The following is a 20,036-nucleotide window of genomic DNA, read 5'->3' on the forward strand; positions in this document are numbered from 1 at the left end:
AAGGGAAGTTTTCGGTTTTATCCATTGATGCATTCCCCGTCCTATATTTTCTCTTTCAAGGATATAAATTTATTCCGTCCTCTTTCGCGAAGAAAGATACGTTGGATTTTGTTTTATATATGTTTTTCCAATAAAGTATAAAAACAAAAACAGCAATTCATCCAAACAGCTAAACGATGTACTGCCGAATTGATATCGAACAGGGGCTGGACCCATATTTCCTCTGTTTGTGCAAGAGACAGGCCACAAACAAGCAAACAAAATGCTGGCCACGCATCAGGGACGCAAGAAATAATCTAATACACACATGTAGGCAACCGGCACAGCACCCGCCCAACCAGCAGTATCACATTATGGCCACAACAGTAGCAGGCAAACCGACCAAGAGAAGAGGCACACGGTGCAAAAAGTTTTGAATTATTAATGCCCACTAAACATTATTTCGGCCCAAAAGTTTATTATTATTTTTTGCGCGCTTCCACCACTGTTGCCTCGATTCTGTGAGCCCTCTCCGGCCGTGATAAAAAAGGGCTGCGCGACGTAAAGAAAATACGCACATATACTGTGTAATGCGCTCGGGCAAAGTTGCGCGCGAATTTGCATAAAAATGTGATAACAATAACACACTGCCTGGCGCGCGCGTATGCACACACGGTTATTTATGCGTACCTGAACAAGTGAACTACTGGTCCGGAGCAATAAAATTCTGCGGAGAGCGAAAGTAGAGTAGTGTTGTTTCATCGACCCGAGGATATGAAAGAACGCTCGGCAAAAGTGGGTAATAAACGCAGAGCAAGAGGGAAAAAATTCATTCCGGCAAAAGGAGAATGTTGCGAATAATAGAAAAGCGAGAGGGGTGCCGGCTGAGATTTATGAAAAATTTTATTTGCTTCTAGACTGTCTTTTTTCTACGGCGGTATACCTCGTTTTATTGCCAGGAGAGGGGAAATAATATAATACAATATACAGAACCGAATCAAATTGAAAACGTGATATTGCAGAGACATGAATTAAAACGAAACTTATGTTGTAATATTCTGTTAGTGTGTCAATTGCACTCTAGCTAATGAAATTGCATATAAGGGGTGTTTTGATGTTGGACTTAATTGAATTTATGTCCACCTCGTGTATGAAAGAAAATATATATAAACCATACATAAAATATGATTCAGCACAAGTTTTTATAGTTCCCATGAAAAAATTATATAAATTTTTTTCATTATTTAAAAGGAGTTGGATTAAATTTTATGCAAGGATATAAAATGAATTAAACACTATTCATAAAAAAACTATCAATGATTTTTTTTCCTGTATATCAAATATCTCGCTTGCATTTCCAAACTCTATAGAGAGAAATGCAACGTTCCGTAGAAACATTTGGGGAACAGAAACAGAGTGAGAGAGACAGGGAGAGCAAAAACACATCGACGTTTACAAAATTCGCTTGTTTCCATTGAAATATGACGTGTCGAAATGAAATAGGGGCAACACGTACACGTCCGAGGCGCGCGTTGGTGGTCGTGTTTCCAGAGGGCGGCAAAGAAACACGGTTGTGGCAAAATGAAAGCCAAAAAGCCCTGCTGCGCCATGATTACCTACTTAGAACGTGTGCGTTCTGTGCGAGTCGGAATAAAAATTTCCCGCGTCCTTTGCCCGGTGCTTTTTGCTCGCCGGCGGCTTTTTATAGTTGTTGTTAAAATATAATCAACTAAAACTGTCACCTCTAAAAAGTAGCGCGCGCCCTCAAGACGTGTGAGCGGAATTTTTATTCGGTAAACACACACACACGGCGTACGCCCGCTCGTAAAGTGAGTGAGTTGAACAGGTCGTGTATGTGCGTTAAATTTATCTCGTCCCCTGTGATCTGCGCCCGGACGAAGCTTATTCAATTTTCCGCACTTTCTTTCTCAACTGCACGGCGACAGCAATATGTGTGCTTGTCCTGATATGGGGCCCGTTCTTTCTCGCGGATAAATCTGTTACTGCACCGTCGACTGGCACCCGAAATCAACTATTTATCAAGAGCTTTTTTCGAATAATCGATTCTCGATGCCTGCTGGGGTTTCACTGTGCGTTGAGAAATGGGTGCCCAACGGAGTTTTTGTCCGCTGAAAAATGAGACTGGTTTGGTCTGTACTTATCTGGATTCTGCCAACTCCATTTCACATGGACTTTAGGTAACATACGGACTGACGTTAAGGCCGGATTTTCACATACCTAAAACCGACGACAAAGATTTTATAATAAATGAAGCAAAAATTGTTGATATTCGTTAGGCCAATATTTTCTAAAATATTCTAAAATACCCAATTAATTATCACTTTCCGTTTTAAAATTAAAAAAAAAAAAATCATAAATTGATCAACAATAAATATATTACTCTTAGTATTATTCAGAAACAAAAATAAGTTTTTTACATCAACTAATTAGTATTTTAAATGATTATTTGGAAAATTCGCAAAATGCAGTTACATTTGAAACTTTCAAATAATTGAAATTAATCACCAATCACAGTCTGATCACCGCTTTTGCATCTTTTGCTCTAATTTTTAATCAATTTTGTTTGCTATAAAATAGTAAAATATTTAATCATATAGCCAATGTTTTTTGGTTTCCTTGTTCTTGTGTAGCAGTGATATTAAACATATTAATTATATTTAAAGATGAGATAATAGAAATTTATTGAAAACACCAAGTGTACAAGTCAAATAACAACGATCTAATAGCTTTCAATTGTATAAAAAAATTTTTTTTAGATGCTTCATCTGCTTCACACAAGCTTAATTTTTCTAATGCAAAGTTAGAATACGATATTATGAGCAATTTGATTGAAACAACTTTAATCCTCACATGCTTCATAATGAAAACTTTTGTTGGTTTTGTTGCAACAATATAAATAGTCATAGCCCTGGCAAGCAAACCTAGTTCTCCTCAGGTTCACCTTATCCTGATTATCAAACAAAGCCACATTAGTTCAATACCCTACGACGCAATTTGGGAGATTTTTAGCAAGATTTTATTTTTAAATATCATATATTTATAGATTCACTAATAAAATAATTATATATTCGCCAGAAAGTTATTTAATATTATGCCAATAATTACTATGTCGATTGATACAGAGGTGTAAAAGGTGGAAAAAATTTTAACTTTATTAAGTGTTTCAAATTCAATGAAATTATTCTATTGGCAGCAATACATTATAGAATTAAATGTAAAAAATTTATTCATCAAATTTTGTATTGAATAAAGTATAGAGTTATTAAAATTGTTTTAAAAAATAATTTAATTATTGAAAATAATATTAATTAATCATTATAATAAAAATTATATGAATTATTTTATTTTATTCAATGAAAATATTTTGGTTATTATTTTATGTATGAAATTATAATCATTAAAAACGTGTAAAGCATTGTGTAATGTTTAAAAGTGTTTCAACAATTAAAGTGTAAATTTCGATCCATATTATTTTTCCTGATTTGTTTCCACCTATTAATTGCAGCAAGCAATCAAGTTGTCAAGTCTGCGCATACAACACAGAGCCATAAACTGCTCTCTTTTCTGGAGAACACAATCTACTCTGCCTTCGCCATCTGACCTGAGCCGACGATGCCCTGTTATTATTGATGAATCGCTTTATTGGTCCAAGTTGGCGCGGCAGTGATAGCGGGGCTGTCGGGCTGTAAAATAAATATTGGCCCACACACGGCGAGTGCAGCGTAAATCCGGCCGCTGCATATTATCAAGCCCCGGCCAGGCGAATCGTGTTTGAATAGCCGGTCTGTTCCGCGGATATAATGTTGCGCCCGGCCACAATTTGCACACGTACATACTTTCATCAGCACCACCGACCACCGTATAAATACCTGCGAGAATAAACAATATTAATAATACCTGATGCTCGCCGCCAGCATTGTTATACATTAAAAACGTCCGCCCCGGTCCGCCGCGCGCGCGATATATAAAATTAGCGCGCACATACGTACGTACACAATGCGGGATGGTTGGACTGTGTGTGTGCTAACAGTTTAATCGGATCAAATTCTGTCCAGCGCTTACATTTTTTATTCATATTATTCAGCGCAGGCAGATAAAAAATATTTGCTCGGCTTCAAAACAAAACCTGCCATTTTTCATCGATTAACTCTGTTGTTTATGCATGTGGGCAGTAAAATTTTAATTGGTACCGCTGACGATCTCTTCATCGTATTAATTTTCCACCTATGGAAGTGTTTAAATGGGTGATTTGCTATAATTACAGATATATCTCATTTTTCCATTCCAAAATTGTGATTGTTTTTTTTACTACACAAAAAATGGTCAAAATACTCTAAATACTAATATATTTTTATTCTTCAATATCATTACTAAATACAATTTCTTTGCAAATTTGTAACAAATAAAAATGACTATATATCTATAAAGATGCTAATATGTTTCAACGCACATGCCCTGGAAAAAAAATTACTTATATTCTAATAAAGAAAAATTTAAAATTCTTTACTTCTTTCTTTTTTATTTTTTCTTTTAAAAAAATAATTAATTTCAAAAAGGATATTTTTTATTTTATTCTTTGTAGTACTTCTCAATTCAGATTTGTGTTATTAACTAATGGTGAAAAATTCTTGTAAATAAGGCACCTGCAATTAGTTAAAAAAAATACATTTACCCACTAAACTCTTTTGTACTATATATTATATTAAATGAAGACAAGTTAATTGCATATGGGAAACAATTAATCTCATCTCATTAATCGATGTACCCTCCAAGTTCCAACAATGGCTAAAGAACACAAGGATCCCGCAAGCAATATGTCACTCCATATACAGCAATTTATCCGAGAACAGTTTGTGACGAAAGACCAACATAATTTACTCCGAAGCAAAACAATGCACGCGCACACACTTTGAACGCGCGCGCGCGCCTGATTGAAATTGCCGTTGCCAAACATGAATTTATTGATTCACCGGGGACGACGAGAAGGACAAGAGGCGTTTTGTATTAGCATAATGGAAACACCGAGCTTACTCGCTCTGGGGCTGGTGCAAGTTTGTTTTCTCTGCAATTACCCGGCGACGCTGCAAGAATGGAACACGGGTTTGTGTGTGTATTGTCAGAGCGGGGAAACACCGAGCCACTTTGTTTTGATTAATCTTGGTCGCAAAAGAGAGTTAAGCAGCGTCGGCGTTTTGATTGTGTGACACGCAAATTGCCCCCGAGACTCTCGTCCATGAAATATTCACGAGCAAACAGTCCGAGCGGACACGAGTGCATTAATAAAATGGACATTGATGGAGAGCGCCATTGTGACTTTTCTCAATATGCGACGGCCCGATCGACTTTTGCGCCATTCAATAAAAGATGGCAGAATTTACTGCTGTGTGAATTTACCCCTGAAGATTTGCCCCATAAACTCGCCGGGTCAATACTCAACTACTAAATCTCGACCTCGAGCAGTCAACAAAAAAAAACAGATAGGGGGCAAAAAATTAAGCGGGAAAATCGGAAAAAGTTTTCGAAGACAAACGCCCCTCCGTAATTGGGAGTCAGCAGAACTTTTCACCCGATTGTTTCTTTCATGGCCGATGGATCTTTTACTGCCTAACATTAAATTCACTCACCAAAAGTCAAAGAAGCGAAAAGGGTTGCATACACTTTCTTTCTTTGCCCGACTTTGCTCTCTGCTCTTTTGACTGCCGACTTTCTCGTGCTTCTTCTTTTGGTTCCGCGCAATTTGTGCTAATGCATTCCTCTTTCTCTCTGCCAGTTTGGCGATCGAGTCACCCAACTTCTTGTATGCGACCTGGTTAGGCCTTCTCTTTCTCCGTTCTTTCATCTTAAATGCAGTTTTATTGACTTTGAGAAGACAGACACACAATGCAAGGGGGAAAGAGACAAATGGCATCGACTAACTTGTGTCAAAAATAGACCCGGAATGGGGTGGTATTGTCCGGAATTATTTTTTTTCAGTTTTTGATTCTTCAGGAGACAACAAATCTAATTTTTGCCAGATGCTTTTTTCTGGATGAAAAACGGCGACGGCGCCACAAACTTCCTCTTCCTCTCCGCCGCTGAGGACAAAAAGCGGCGAATTAATCCAAACAAGGCAATTTTTCCTTCTCATCTGGAGTAAGAATAAAGCAGCTTTCGCGGAGCCACAAGGCGATGACAGCACCAATCAATTAGGCCGGGACATTTGAATAATGACATTTGGCCCAGCCGAGTCGCCACAGCGAGCGGCGAGTGTGTGAGCTTTTTTCGCCCGGCTGATTTATGGGCTGGTGTTTGCGACCAATCCACACCATTGTGGCAGCTCACGGAGAGAGAGAAAAGTTGGGAACACTTTTTCCCTGCTGCTCTGGTGAGCTCTCTTTCTTGCTCGTCCTTTATTTCCGCCAAGCCTTTGATTTAAGAGAGGCCAGTCTTGCCGTCTTCATTGCACTCCCACGCCGATTGGCCCCGTTTAGTGCCAGGGTTTATTGAATTTTTCAATTACTTTGCACTGCCTCTATAGCTGACTGATTGAAACTTTTTCAATAAAAGACGGTGAATCACAAATCCGGTTTGAATTACGCTGACTTGAAAAATGAATCCAAAGCTCGTATGTCACATAAAATGATTTGAAGAGCTCTGTATAAACTGATCCGTTGATTAGAAATCCTAGGAATTCAACGATTGTTGTGAGCAGGCACTTCAGAGAAATAGCAAAAAGAACTTTTTTACCTTGGGCAGTTGCTGACAGGAGCTTTTTCTTTTCTAAATATATAAAAGTAACCGATACAGGCAACTTGACCTTTGAGAGACGCGGGCGTTCTTTTTTTCTGCAGACTCATTTTTCAATTTGCTCCTTGGCATGCATACCGCACGGCAAACTCTTTGACTTATCACTTTTACTCATCATCTTTTCACAAGACTCGCGCGGCGGCGGCGGAGCCAAGAAGTGCGATTCCAAATTTGAGATAGCGCCCGTGCACATCAGGCATTTCGAGCCGTGATGAATCCACCCGCATTTTGACTTTATCTCGAGGCTGCTGCGAGTGATGTGCCGTGAGAGAGACATACGAAATAGAAAGGAGAAAGATCCATCAGGCGAGGCGAGTGATGTAACGGATTGAATTCATCATTTTTCTTCGGCACCATAGTCAAAATACAAAGATACGGCGCGTGTAAACAAAAAGAACACACAGGCCTGTCTTTTGATGTTGCTCGTCGTCTATTATTGATGAAGTCGGTGCAATACGACTTCGCTCGGCGCTGCCTCTTCGATTCATATGTCAAATTGATTTTTCATTGCATTGTTGTAGCCGCGCAGGCGGCTCACTCGATGATATCATAATTCTGTCGTTCGTTTCCCTTTGAGCAACACACTCTTCTATTATTTTCCTCTCTTCCAGAGAGCGCGAGGGAACAATACTGCTGTGTGTGTGCCGCCCATGGTAAATATTTTAGCTCGGTCGTCGGACTATCAATATTTTTCTCTGCACTTGCCCGCCTCTTAAATTATTAGCCTGCTTCAAAAGCAGCAAATCGGATTCTATGTCATAGCTTGTTTACACAGCAGCGTCAACTTTTATATGAGCAGATAAATTATTAACGAAAAAGAAGATAACTACTTATGTTATTTATTAAGATGAAGAGAGCCAATTTATAGAGTTTTTACTGCGTGTGCTAAATGTTTATTGTTGCATTGAATCAGCTAGCAGTCAGCGCGGAGAAAATAGTCATCGAAAATAATTTCCCGTGAGATTAAGATTTACCAAGGAATTTATGTGATGCGCGTATTTACAAATAAGAAGTTAAAATCCATATAAGCACATAATTAGGGAGACTTTCAGCAAAAATAAACAAACTAAAAAAAGACAGTCACGAGTTCTCATCTTATTAAAAGTAACTGACAATGAGATTCAACCTTGAATTTTTTATTTGCAAATAAAGAGATACTTTGTTTGAAGGGCCTTCTTCTATGTGGTTTATAGCTTAAGTTAATAATTTATTTTATTAAAATATTGAAATATAATTTTTTGTTTTAAAGAGAAATAATGATGCGGATAATTAAATCGGGCATGATGCTATAGTATATATTATATTATTTAACTTTTCAATAATTTCACTTCCTCAATATAAGTCATGCTTTCACTTTTAAGACCATGTCAGCATACGTTTAACTTCAGCATTGTTTGCTTGCAACACCGTGGTGCTTAATCTGAAATTCGGAGGAAGCGGCACTGGCAGAAAAATTTCCTGTTTATAGCGCAACACACACGAAATTGCCATTTTTCTGGCTCGCGGTAAGGGCAATTAATCTCGTCTCCCATGTATGTAAAACCCCGGCACTCTCTGGCTGCGGCGACACCGAAACAAGAGCTGCTTATTTTCCAGCGGTGAGGAGCGCCACATAAAGTGTGCACCAGCATGTATGACCCAAATTATTGTGCCTGCGAAATTTATAACTCGAAAGCTGGAAATGACTTGGGCGCCGTCGAGGGTCATAATGGAGCAATATTTCTGCAAAAATTAAGCCACCCGTGCGCGGCAGTTTCGCGTTTATACGGCGCAAAGGTCGCCCGACGTAAATGAGTGGCTGCTGTGTGTTGTCGTCGTTCGGGCGAAATTCTCATCAGACGGCGTTTTACGGCGTTAAGGTGAAAACTTTCGTCGCTCAAAATATACGTACACGTGCGCGTACACACAGCCCGGCAACTTTTTACACAAACGTGCGAAAGTGCATGCTTTCCGCCCTCAAAAGGACTCGCAGGGGTTAATTGTGGCCGCGGGTGGACTCCCGAATGAAAGCTGCTAATTAACTGCCCTCTATACATAAAAGCCTGTTGGAGATTATGAAATTAGTAGTGGCGCCCTTTTCATAAAAAGCTTCTAAAGAACTAATAAAAAGCGGCCTTTGCTCCGGAATATTAAAATGTTTTCGGACCAGAGGCCGCCGCTGGAAACGCACTCATGCCCATGCACAAGTACATATCCACAAATTAATAAAAACCGCACGCTTTCCATTTGCACTCTCGCCCAGAAATAAAATAAAACATTCCGTTTAAATTCACTGTGCAACATTTAGCAGTGAATTTTCTGCGCCAAATTAAAACAAAATGGAGTTCTAAAAAGGTCCATCTGCTTTCGGGCATTTACCGGCGCCGAGCATAACTAGTTTTGCCCGTGACTCAATTACAGAGCAACACGCAGCTAGGCACATAAAAATGAGCGGTGCAGGTAGAGAATGGGAATTAGAGTGTTGGCGGAAGAGCCAGCACACACCCTTGCTCTATAGTCGATGAGAATTGTGCACGCCTGCTGCTCGTGAAGGCAGCCTAATTGCAATGCAAATTGAAAATTATGCTGGAGGAGTTCACTCAAGTGTTCTCACTTCACAGATCACTGAGAAGAATCAGAAAAGTCAACGAGGCGATATGATTAATTTCCATCTAATTATTACCAAGTACGAAGGTTTATATTCAGCATCATATAATTTGCAAGGACACTCTCAAATTAAAATACCTCAAGGTTTTTGACTTGAGAAAATTGTGACATTTTCTTCATAACAATCAAGCCATTGTAAATTTTCTCAGGTATGCCGTGCTAAAATTGACGCTTAAACAAAAATGTTAAAATCCACAACTTCTGCGGAGACAATTTTTTTATTTTGATAATAAACCAACATGACAAGTAGGAAGTTTATAAGCCCTTCTATTTATCCGTGCTGAAGCACTTTTTCTCACACAATGCAAAGTGCCGTGCATTTGATTGTGGTGGTGATAAAAAGACGAGCACAGGAAGAGCTGCGTAATTAAGTGAAAAGTACTCCGACAATTTTACAATTTAACGAATTACTCAGCTCTCTGCCAAGAGCAAAGAAATAATCCCCAGTAAAAACTCGGAATGTATTCGTATGCATATAAAATCCCGAGCAGCACTCCCGCGAGCAATTTCCTCGTCGTTTTAATTACGCCGCTTTTTTGCCCAAAAATTAAATCGGCCCTGCTCGCAGAGAGTTTGCGGTCGCAATAAAAATTGCCACTCTTGCATGCAAATTGCCAAATTTCACGGCCAAGAAACATCTAGTGCCAGCGTGCACTCTGCTGGGGGATGGGCGCGTTAGTCAAACTTTCATTGTACTTCGGGGAGCCGTAAATACGGTAGCAATGCGCGCTCGTTGGGCTTTTCCAGCAGCACCGCCGATGGAGCGTGCATTGTTCTGCAGCAGTTTTGTGCAATGTTTTATGAGCAGGGGTCGAATCGGAAAATTAATTTCACTGGAGACAAAGAAAACCGTGCAAGCTCCTTTTCATGCATTCTTGCCACAGGTTGAAACACACAAAGAACTTTGCGGGTTTTGATTAAATTTTCTTGGATAGCTGCACGCTACATTTTTCACATTTTTAAAAAATTTTATTGCGTCTGGGGCGAGGTAAAAATCTTTCTTTTATGGCGTCTATAAATTTTGAGTTGCGATATTTTTGTTCTGGTATATCACAAAAAAACAGGACTTTTATCAAAACCTTTTTGTTCACCGAACCCTTGACTTGACTCAAAATGAATTTGAAAGAAGATTTTCGCGTCAAAAGTTGCACACCGGCGGTTTGATAAAAAGCTCTGCTGGGGAAATTCATAAGTTCCTCTCCGTCCGAGGGGAGTTTGAATGGGCATGCATTGAATCGGCGCCGCGTATTATCTTACATCATGTATTCTCGCACCCTTTGGATATTATGACATAAAACGGATACCTTATGGGCGCGATAACCACGCCGAGCGTTACACAAAACAGAAGGCGGTGGCGCCCCAGCTCCACGGACCTGGCTCCTTTTATCGCGCCGCAAGAAACACGCCTGCCTCTCTCTCTCTCTCTCCTACCTTTCCAACTTCGCTCTCTGTATTTACATACACAAAGGGCCCGCACGAATGTGCTCTGCTCCCGAATTTATCAGGTGGCTCAAGACTTGAATTTTAATTGCCTCGGATTTAATTATTTATCCAGCCAGGGATGCAGCGTGCAAATCTCGATTCGGCCTCTACGCGCCGGCTGTGACGACCCTTTTATGGTGGGTGCTTGAGATGAATTTCAAGTAGATTGCCATCTAACGCTGCTCAACTTAATTTGCAAGTTGAGCGAAATCTCGTTTTAAAAGGGATTTTTTCCATGGGCGCAGTTATGGAATAAAAATTCCATAACGCAAGGGAAAGTTCGACCCAATCGTGGAAGCATAAATGAAAAAGCCGAAGCATTCAAGTCAGTTGAACCCCTTTAATTTTCTATTTGTGGGAGGACTATTTATTATTGTAGATTTTTTCTGCAACATTTTAACTCAATTTTTATATAAATCAGATTTATTCTTAAAACCCGATGAGATATGAGATAGAAAATTTTTGGTGAAATTTGATGATATAAAGGAAGTTTATGTAACAATCAATGATTGTGATTTCAGTATGTATTATTATATGGTTAAGGTGTTACATTTAATTAAATGTAAGTAAAAGGTTTTCAAACAGCGTAATGAAGCTTTGTAAAAGAAATTTTTAACTACCATCTTCTACAGAGGACCCACTATTTATAAAAGAGATTGAAAACTACTTAATTTGAAGCTCATTGAACAATACCTCATTTTAAATTATTAAACGCACAAAAAATTGAAAAATAAATAAATATAAAATATGTTTCTTAATTAAATTATCAAATTAAAATAATATTAAATTTATAAATCTTTTAAAATTAAGAAATAAACATTTTATAGAGCAATTACGTTATGAAGTTAAAATTTGTATGTCTAATAAAAAGCGTAAATTTTAATGAAATACAATTCATTTCAAGCTGCCATTCACATTATTTTTAATCTTCAATTTTTTTACCCAGCAACTTAGGATGGCTTTTATCATTTCCTTAACAATTGGTTCAAATTGGGCAATTAAATAAATTTCTGCAGTCTCTTAAATAAACGCATTTAACGCCATGCAGGCTATTATTTTTAAACGCTTCTTTGGGTATATCAACAAAAAAAACAAAGAAGCAGAAATGAAATTCGCTGAAAGAAATGTCTCCATCTCGTTGCTCTCCGGCCCATTTGAGAGTAAACGGCAAAAAATCAAGACTGAATGAAACGCACAAACTCGACTGGCGGGCCCATTAGTGCCAACAATTAACCAGAGGCAATCAGGCCCCCAGGGTTAATTTTGCATGCGCATCTACTTTGGCAGTGAGGCAAATTGGAGGCGTCGAGGGCGGCGAGCCGGAGCGCACCAACTTTCCTTTCGGTCATGTTTATGCAAATAATTACAATTAAATACACGCGTACTGCCGGCACGAAGCGTGCTTGTTTGGCGAGATCTATAGAACATGGAGCGCCGGCGTTTCAAGGTGCCGCCCGAGCGTACATTCACTACAAGCGCCGAGGGAAGGATTCAAAAATAATTTCCGTGCCACTGGGTTTTACGAGAGAGGGCTAGAATTGTGACACTCTCGCCCACGAGTCGCAGCCACTTTGAATACTAATTCTTGGTCTCAAAAAGGCGCCGGTCCTTGGTCAGAATTCTCAATGCAAAAGTTAGGATTTCCAGGACCACTCTGATTAAATTAGTTTTATTTCCAAGAAGTCTTTTGAAAATGGTTGAAAGCTCGGATTCGTGGCTGGAATTTGCACGAAAGTTGGTATCAGTTCGCGAGGTTAACGGTGTTGAAATATAAATTTCATCGGGAAATTACCTCTGGAGCGGGCCATAATAGTTTTTCTGTTGTGTCCGATTCATTTATATCTCGGCGGGACGAAACTCGTTTCCACGACGCCGCGGCAAGGATTAATTTATTGTTTTCCTACGATCGTGGCACCTCCTTAAAAGGATGAATTATTTTCATTTATAATCTCGCGGCTGCCACCAACTGGCTCATTATCGCACCGCTCGATCAAAATTGGAAAGTGCTGAAGAATTTGTGTTTTTAATCATCTTTGCTATATGATGTGAGCAGGCACTACAGTGTTATTTTTCTGTTGGCTCGGAAATATTATAAATGCGCACGGCCCGAATCGTTTGTCAAATATGCAAATTGAATGAACCAGTTTGTGAAGCTCTCTCGAAATATCCGTCGTTGAGGATGAAGAATTTCGAGAGCTGCCATTTTTTCATAATAATTGCAACAATCGAGACTGCTTTTCGTAGCCGCGGGGCTCCACGCACGTGTGACAAAAAAGCCGTGGGAAAACCTTTTGGCACAAGGACTCTCCAAGGCAAGTTAAAAACGTTTAAAAAATTCGAGAGTAATTTTTGATTGAAAACTGGGATCAAAGGCTTTATTTATTTTTAGCTGATACATTCCCAAACATAATTCATCATCAAATTCCACGAAAAGTTATGGAAAACCAATTTAATAACTTTTTCATCGGTAAAAATGTTGATTAATTCTGCTTATGGGAATGAATTGGAATATTTCAATTTCCATTTATGTAAACAATCACGCTTACACGGAAAATGAGCTATTTTTCATGAAGCTCCGCGCGATATGAAAAAACACAACAAAGCGGGCCAGTCAATCGAACGCGCCTGAGTTATATTGGCGCAAAATGTGATTGATTTTTCAGAGCGCTCACTATGTACTCTTTCGTCTCTCACTCTTCTCTCATTTCGGAGCGGGTGAGTGGCAGTAAATTATTTCAGCCCGGCTCCATTATGCTGTGCTTTGCTGTTTTGTATCTCTCACGTGCACTGCATTCAGCCCAGCTATAGGCCTGGCTATATACGCGAGGAATAATCCAATTTTCGCCTGCTGCTGCCGGATTCTGCTTTGCTAGTAGAACACACTTTACTTTGTTCGCAAAATCGCTTCTGCCTTTTGTTCCGCGCGGCTCCGCTATACTTACTTTTTTAGGTGCGATGCATGATTTTTCGTGCACAAGACATTTTGTAATTCTGCTAGTTTTCTGCAAAAAAAAGGCAAAAGGACTTGTGCAAAAACTTTTTTAGATGAGGCAAAGTTGCCGAAAAAGTTGAATTTTTTTTTTTGTAAATAAAACAAACTACCGACTCTTTACTTTCGTTGGTGGAACTGCCTCAAGTAATTGCGAAGTTTGGTTGTTTTTAATTCGAAGTAATGGTTCTTGGCCCACGATTTTCATTCTCCTTTGCGCGCAACGAGAACTTGTATGCGAGCTCTGAAAGGGTTAACGCAAGAAAAGCGCGCTTCTCAGCCAAAAACTAGCTTTTGGCTCACTTTTGCTTTCTGCCGTTGTGTTTAATTCAGCACATAGCATTATATTGTTTGTGCCGCGTGTATATACGCGCAGAGCGAGAGAAACAAAGATAATGTCAGAGTATAAATCTTTGAGAACTCCATAAACAACGCGCTCACTTTCATATACCGGGCTGTGCAAACTATAATATTCGCACACACAAAAACAGAAACAATCTTAAGTTTTGAGCAAGTACACTTGAAATGATAAATTTACTTTTTGTCCCTCTCATTGTTGACCTATTAAAGAAGAGAAGATTGTTTTGCTCTATAGAGATTGTGGCGCAAAATACAGAATCCCTTTCAGCGGATTCGGTGAACAAACCTCAGAAGAGGGTTCGAGCGAGAATTGAAAGGGGAAGGAAAAGACATCAGAGATGCGTATACAAGGGTTAATGCGCTTTTTGCGGAATTGACGATAAAATTGGCCGGATTTATTGGGCGCATGCAGAGGAGGTGAAACTGTTGGAGAAACGAACGAACGAACGCACTCTTCGAGCGAAGCCCAAATTTATGGGACTGCTACCCATAATGGAGTCGTGTGGCTTACACCGTGGCTCCAATGCCCATTTTTCATCGAATACGAACGCACATACACTCATATAAATTTGTGAATTTACTGCTACCGCACAGAATTGATTGGTCTCGACGAGGGTGCTAAAAAATTTATAAAAATGATTTTTATGCCCTCACAACAGCCTCACAATCAGTTTTTTGATAATGAAAAATATATTATATTTTTTTATATATATGATTTTATAGACGTTTTAAGATTTTTTACCGCCAGAAATAAAATTTTGGCACGAAATTATTTTAGCGTCTAATTGTTATTACTATTTATTTATTTCAACACATTATATTATTTTTATTCTTTGATTTTTTATTAGATTATAATAAAAAATTTGCAGTATTATAATACATAAAACTTTTACTCGACATAGACAACGACTTTTGTGAGTGTGTAAAAATAGCGTCGATCATTGTTTTCAGTCCAGCATGTTAATGCGAAGTAAATACTATGATAATTTAATTATAATATTCTAATTGAAATTATGTATTTAATTTCAATCATTTTAATTAAATTATTATATACAATAGTCAATTATTAGTGGCCAGAAGCAAGTCTCAAGATAATAATATTTTTAGTAATTATGTACTCTATTTTTACTGAAGTTGTATTTCTGATTTTTCTTTTAAATTTTATAATCAAATTAGAAGGGCAAAGCGCAACATCTTTGCTTCATTATTTTTGTTGTTTTTATCATAATTGATCAGCTCCAAACTTTCTTATTTTAAATCAGATTTTTTTTTTCAAAAAATATTTATTAATAATTAATATTTACCATTTATTTGATTAAATTTTAGTAGAGGACATGTCAAAATAATGTTCTTAATGCTCCAATATGTTATTTGACGACTCCAAAATGAGATTAAACTGACCTTTAACGACGCCGGCAACGATGAAGAGGAGGCTGAGCAGTCCGAAGAAAAGGTTTTGCCCAAGTCGAGCCATGTCCGTGTGCAGAATCGCCAATCGTCTACAGTCAAAGGACACCAGACCAAAGTTTCCGGTTCAAGTTTCTGTCAATTTCGCGCTCACTGAATCGGTCACCGAGAGTGTCGAACTGCGTTGAAGTGTTTTTCTAATGCAGGGAGAGCACGCGAGTTCACCGCACTTGCTGGCGCGAGTAATCCTGCTGAGCGTGTTGCTGCCTCGGCGAAGAGCGACCGACTGACGACGGGAGTGAAGAGCGCCGCTCGCGCGGGCCCTGCGCCGGCGACGACCCACGGAACCGCCATCTACCTTGCTTGCCTGATGCACACAGCATCCGACTAACTCGCCGTTCATGGCTCCCATGGTGCGACCTGTCGACACCCAAATTTAATTTAATGCAATAACTTTTATTATTGGCTGCAACACTACCTTTTAAAAAAAAATATCACTTCTATCAAATTAATTTAGAAAAAAAAATTGTAAAATCCATTGATCCACATATATATTTTTATTTCAACAATTTTGCAGCAGATAGGCTGATTGAAGTATTATTTTAAAGTGAATTATTTATTATATTCATTATATTGATGCATTTGAAACTTTTAATTTAAGGACATTTTTTGTTTACGATTTGATAAAAGTTTGATATGCACTGAATGGAGGCTTCAGTAATGGCTTATAATAATTTGCCCACTCTCACAGGACATGCTAAAGTTTGTACCAAAACACGTAATGTCTGAAATATATAAACAACAAGAGGGCCCTCTGTGCGTAAATTTTACCTACTTTACACAACACCTTTAATTTAAATTGATTTTAACATAAATTAAATTGTAAAATGTTAACTGGTCCTTCTGGGACGTCTGACTATTTAAGAAGTTTAACACTAATTTACACATAAACCTATGGTTGTCGCATTTTATAAGTAAGCAGTGAAAATGATTCGAAAAAGCTAAAAATTTATTGATCTATATAATTTTATAACCATTTGTATTGATTTAATAGGTCTATTTTGATAATTTTCTATATCAACTCTTCTAATTCTTATGTAAGCAAGCATAATAAATATTTATTTATTTTTTCATCTGATTCAGGTTCAATCAGATCTAAATGTCATATTTCAGTTTAGAATTAACTTATCCAAACGACGTACGGCATGTTATGGCCGCTTTTTATGTAGATGCGATAATAAAATTCTATACAAATTTTATACAAAAAGGTTGCCGCTTTATGAAGCACCTTGGCTGACTCTAAGTATAAAAATAAATCTAATGGGTCCCGCCACTAACAGAGTCGATTCGATTTATGGCCTCGCAACAAAATTCGTTATTTTGTACGAAGATCCAACGCCTCAGCAGTTCAAAAGCTGGCACCCGAAAATATGTATGCGATGTTGTTATTTGCAGAGCAATAAAAAGAGGAACATCATCTGCCCATTCATTTGCGTGCGTGCGCTAAATTGCGCAAATTGGGAGGCAGCTGCCGCAATTATTCCTCTGGGCGCGGGTGCTTTTATAAAAACGGTAATAATGGATCATTCACCGTGCGGAGTAATAAATGGCCAACTTATTGGCACTTTTTCGGCGCTAGTGTGTTTTATTTCAAAACGAACGCGGGCGAGTACATTTGCATTTGAAAGTGACTGCTTTGCTATTGCCATGGGTTAAGATTTATGAGCAACTTTGTGAAAAAGAAAAACTGGGTCTTCCACTCGCTGACTTGCTAGCTGCTGGTTGTAAAATTTTTATGCACTTCTCACAAAAGGCGAAACTTGAAAGACTACAGCTCGAGTACTAAAAAAAAAATAATTAACTTTTAACGTGCTCTATTTTGACCTAAAAAAGGTCATGCAAGAAAAACCTTGGGTGTTGTGTGCGCTGTACAGAAAAAATAGATGTAAAAGCAAAAATATATCTCATTAATTTGATGCAACCCTTTTTTGATATTTTATTCTTTGTGTTCAAAAGGCATGACAAACATTCTTTTTTTTTTTTTAATGCTTCATGAACATATGAACATTGAAAACATTCATTCTTTGGTTCAAATTTGTGTTCTGAAATATACTTTTGTTTATTAAATAAAATAAATTTTAATTGGATTTTTCCCATTTCATATCGCTCTCTATGAACGAGTCTTTGGGCAATTTTTTAGCGTTTAGTAACTCAAATTCACTACCTGGAAAGTAATTAATCAATCCAGCCATCTCTCACTTTTTAATACCGTGGCGGAAAGTACCGAGGATAAAAATTTAATTTGGCAATATAAAAAGGGTGGCCTCGCAGCTGCTAATAAACTTCTCTTTAGCCCCACCGTTCTATTTTCTCTCTGTAATGGGCCGCGATTATAAGCCGCGATGCGATATTTTTTAAGTCTTCCTTAATCTGCTTCAAATAGTGCCTGTTATAATCTCCTTGGCCATATTTTTCAGGGCTCGCTCTCTCGCTTATAACGAGATTCTCCCGGTCGTTTTCGATCAGGATGATGTGTGAGTGCGCCGCTGCTCGGAGCCGGAATATATCTCTCTCGCCATAGATGAATGCGGTGTGCTTGGCAAGTCTCGCTAATCAATTTGATAATTACAGCTTGCAGCTAATCTGCGCCCGAAAATCGATGCTTCGCGCTCTCGCACCACCACCACCGCGAGAGATGCTCTTCCCGCAGCCGAACTCTGAATTGGGAAGTGAGATTAGTTTCAATAAAACTGTGCATGAAAAATGATGTAGTAGTTTCTTGTTGTTCGTCATCATATTACTAAATTTTATGTATAGTCTTGAATAATAGGGAGAGCAGATTCTATCATTATATCCTTTGGGTATTGTAAAATGAATATTTATTCTAATCAATTCCTACTTAACATTCAGTAAAATATTAGTATTTCTTCAAATAATGTATTAGCACTATGAATGTTTTTTATAAACAACTGCAGTTAACAAATTTTCAAAATAAATTTAAATTTATCATTATCATTTTGCCTTTGGAAAAATACGTTTGAGAAATAAATCTAAAAAAAAAATTCTAAAAAATATGAGCAATAAAGTAAATACTAAATAAATGTATGGAAAGGTTTAAAAAAGGATATTTTTAATTTATTTAAAATAACAATTTTTATTATAAATTTTAAAATTATCTAATGTATTAAATTAAATATTATCCGCTCAGATACAGCATCACCCATATATTAAATAATTATGTATTGCAATTTTTAAAGAATATTCCCATCTTGTTAAAAATAAATGGATAATATTTTATCATAAAAATTTAAGTTTATGATGTGTTGTTCATATTTTAAAATTCTTAAAAACAAAAATTTGTACCCATGTCCAGCACCAAACCAAGGATTTTTTGAAAATGTTATTTTTCTCTAGCGTCTCTTTTGAGATTGGTAAATTTGGAATTATCATAAATATAATGGGTGATAAATTAAGTTACTTTTACTTTAAATTTTCAAATAAATCAATTTAAAATATTAACACTCATCTCTCCTGCTTTGGCATATGGTTAATTTTTTTATTCTTCTTTTTTTGATAGTATTGTAACCTTAATAACGCGTACTATTTCTTAAAAATTGTTTAAATTTTATAATTTCTTGAATGACTATCATGTCAATAATTAATGGCCTGAAAATATAATTTTTATTAAAACAAAGAATTATTTTTTCATTTAACTATAAACAATCTTAACTAAGCAAAAATCCAAAGCCCCCCCCCCCCCCAAAGAAAATTCATATAAAAATAACACTCGGATGTGCACACATAAAAGCGAAATCTAAAGAAAACAACTCGCCGGCATAATCCAAGCAAGCCGGCCGGGTGGCTAATTTGCATTTTCTGATTCGAAAAATCACGATGACGAGTGCATTTTACGCGGGCGGCGCAGGAAGTTTTCGCATCGCCATTCACTTTCAATGAGGCACAAGCAGAGTAACCACGCACCATTAACTTTTAAACAAACCGTCCCTGGAAGGAAAAGTACACTCGGCACTCTTCTCTTTACATTTTCCCTCGCTCTCCGAAAGGACCCCTGAATTGATTTAAACGGGCCCCAGCTTATTTGAAGGCCGCCCCTCCTCTAAAGGGACCATTCATTTTTATATATACGTACGCATGCAAATGTTGAAAGAGAAAACATTCGTCCGTATTAAGGGCTGGGGAGTTGTTTTTAGCCGCCCTAATGAGAGTTGAATGAATTTCATGCACATGCCCCGCTCTCAACTTTCTATTGATGCGCACAGCCGAAATTCAAATTGAAAATAAATATACATAACGCTCTGCGGCGAAAAGTTGGCGTGCAGCTGGGGATGCTAATCATCGGCGCAGA

At 37.9% G+C, this 20,036-nt stretch overlaps 1 protein-coding gene across 2 annotated transcripts in view; it reads right to left on the reverse strand.

Moving 5' to 3' along the window:
* The window catches only part of LOC132199674 (limbic system-associated membrane protein-like), a 157,700-nt gene that overhangs the window by 106,646 nt on the left and 31,018 nt on the right, over positions 1-20,036 (reverse strand). The window contains exon 2 of one of the 2 annotated variants that reach the window (XM_059624580.1): positions 15,665-16,090. The exons of the other annotated variant lie outside the window; for it this stretch is intronic. Within the exon in view, the coding sequence (XP_059480563.1) occupies positions 15,665-15,737 (73 nt within the window). The 5' untranslated portion in view covers positions 15,738-16,090. The remainder of the gene's footprint in view (positions 1-15,664; positions 16,091-20,036) is intronic. 2 annotated transcript variants of the gene reach the window in all.

This window comes from Neocloeon triangulifer, unplaced genomic scaffold, assembly GCF_031216515.1.
Source record: "Neocloeon triangulifer isolate White Clay Creek 2 clone unplaced genomic scaffold, ASM3121651v1 ptg000014l, whole genome shotgun sequence".
NCBI lineage: Eukaryota > Metazoa > Arthropoda > Insecta > Ephemeroptera > Baetidae > Neocloeon > Neocloeon triangulifer.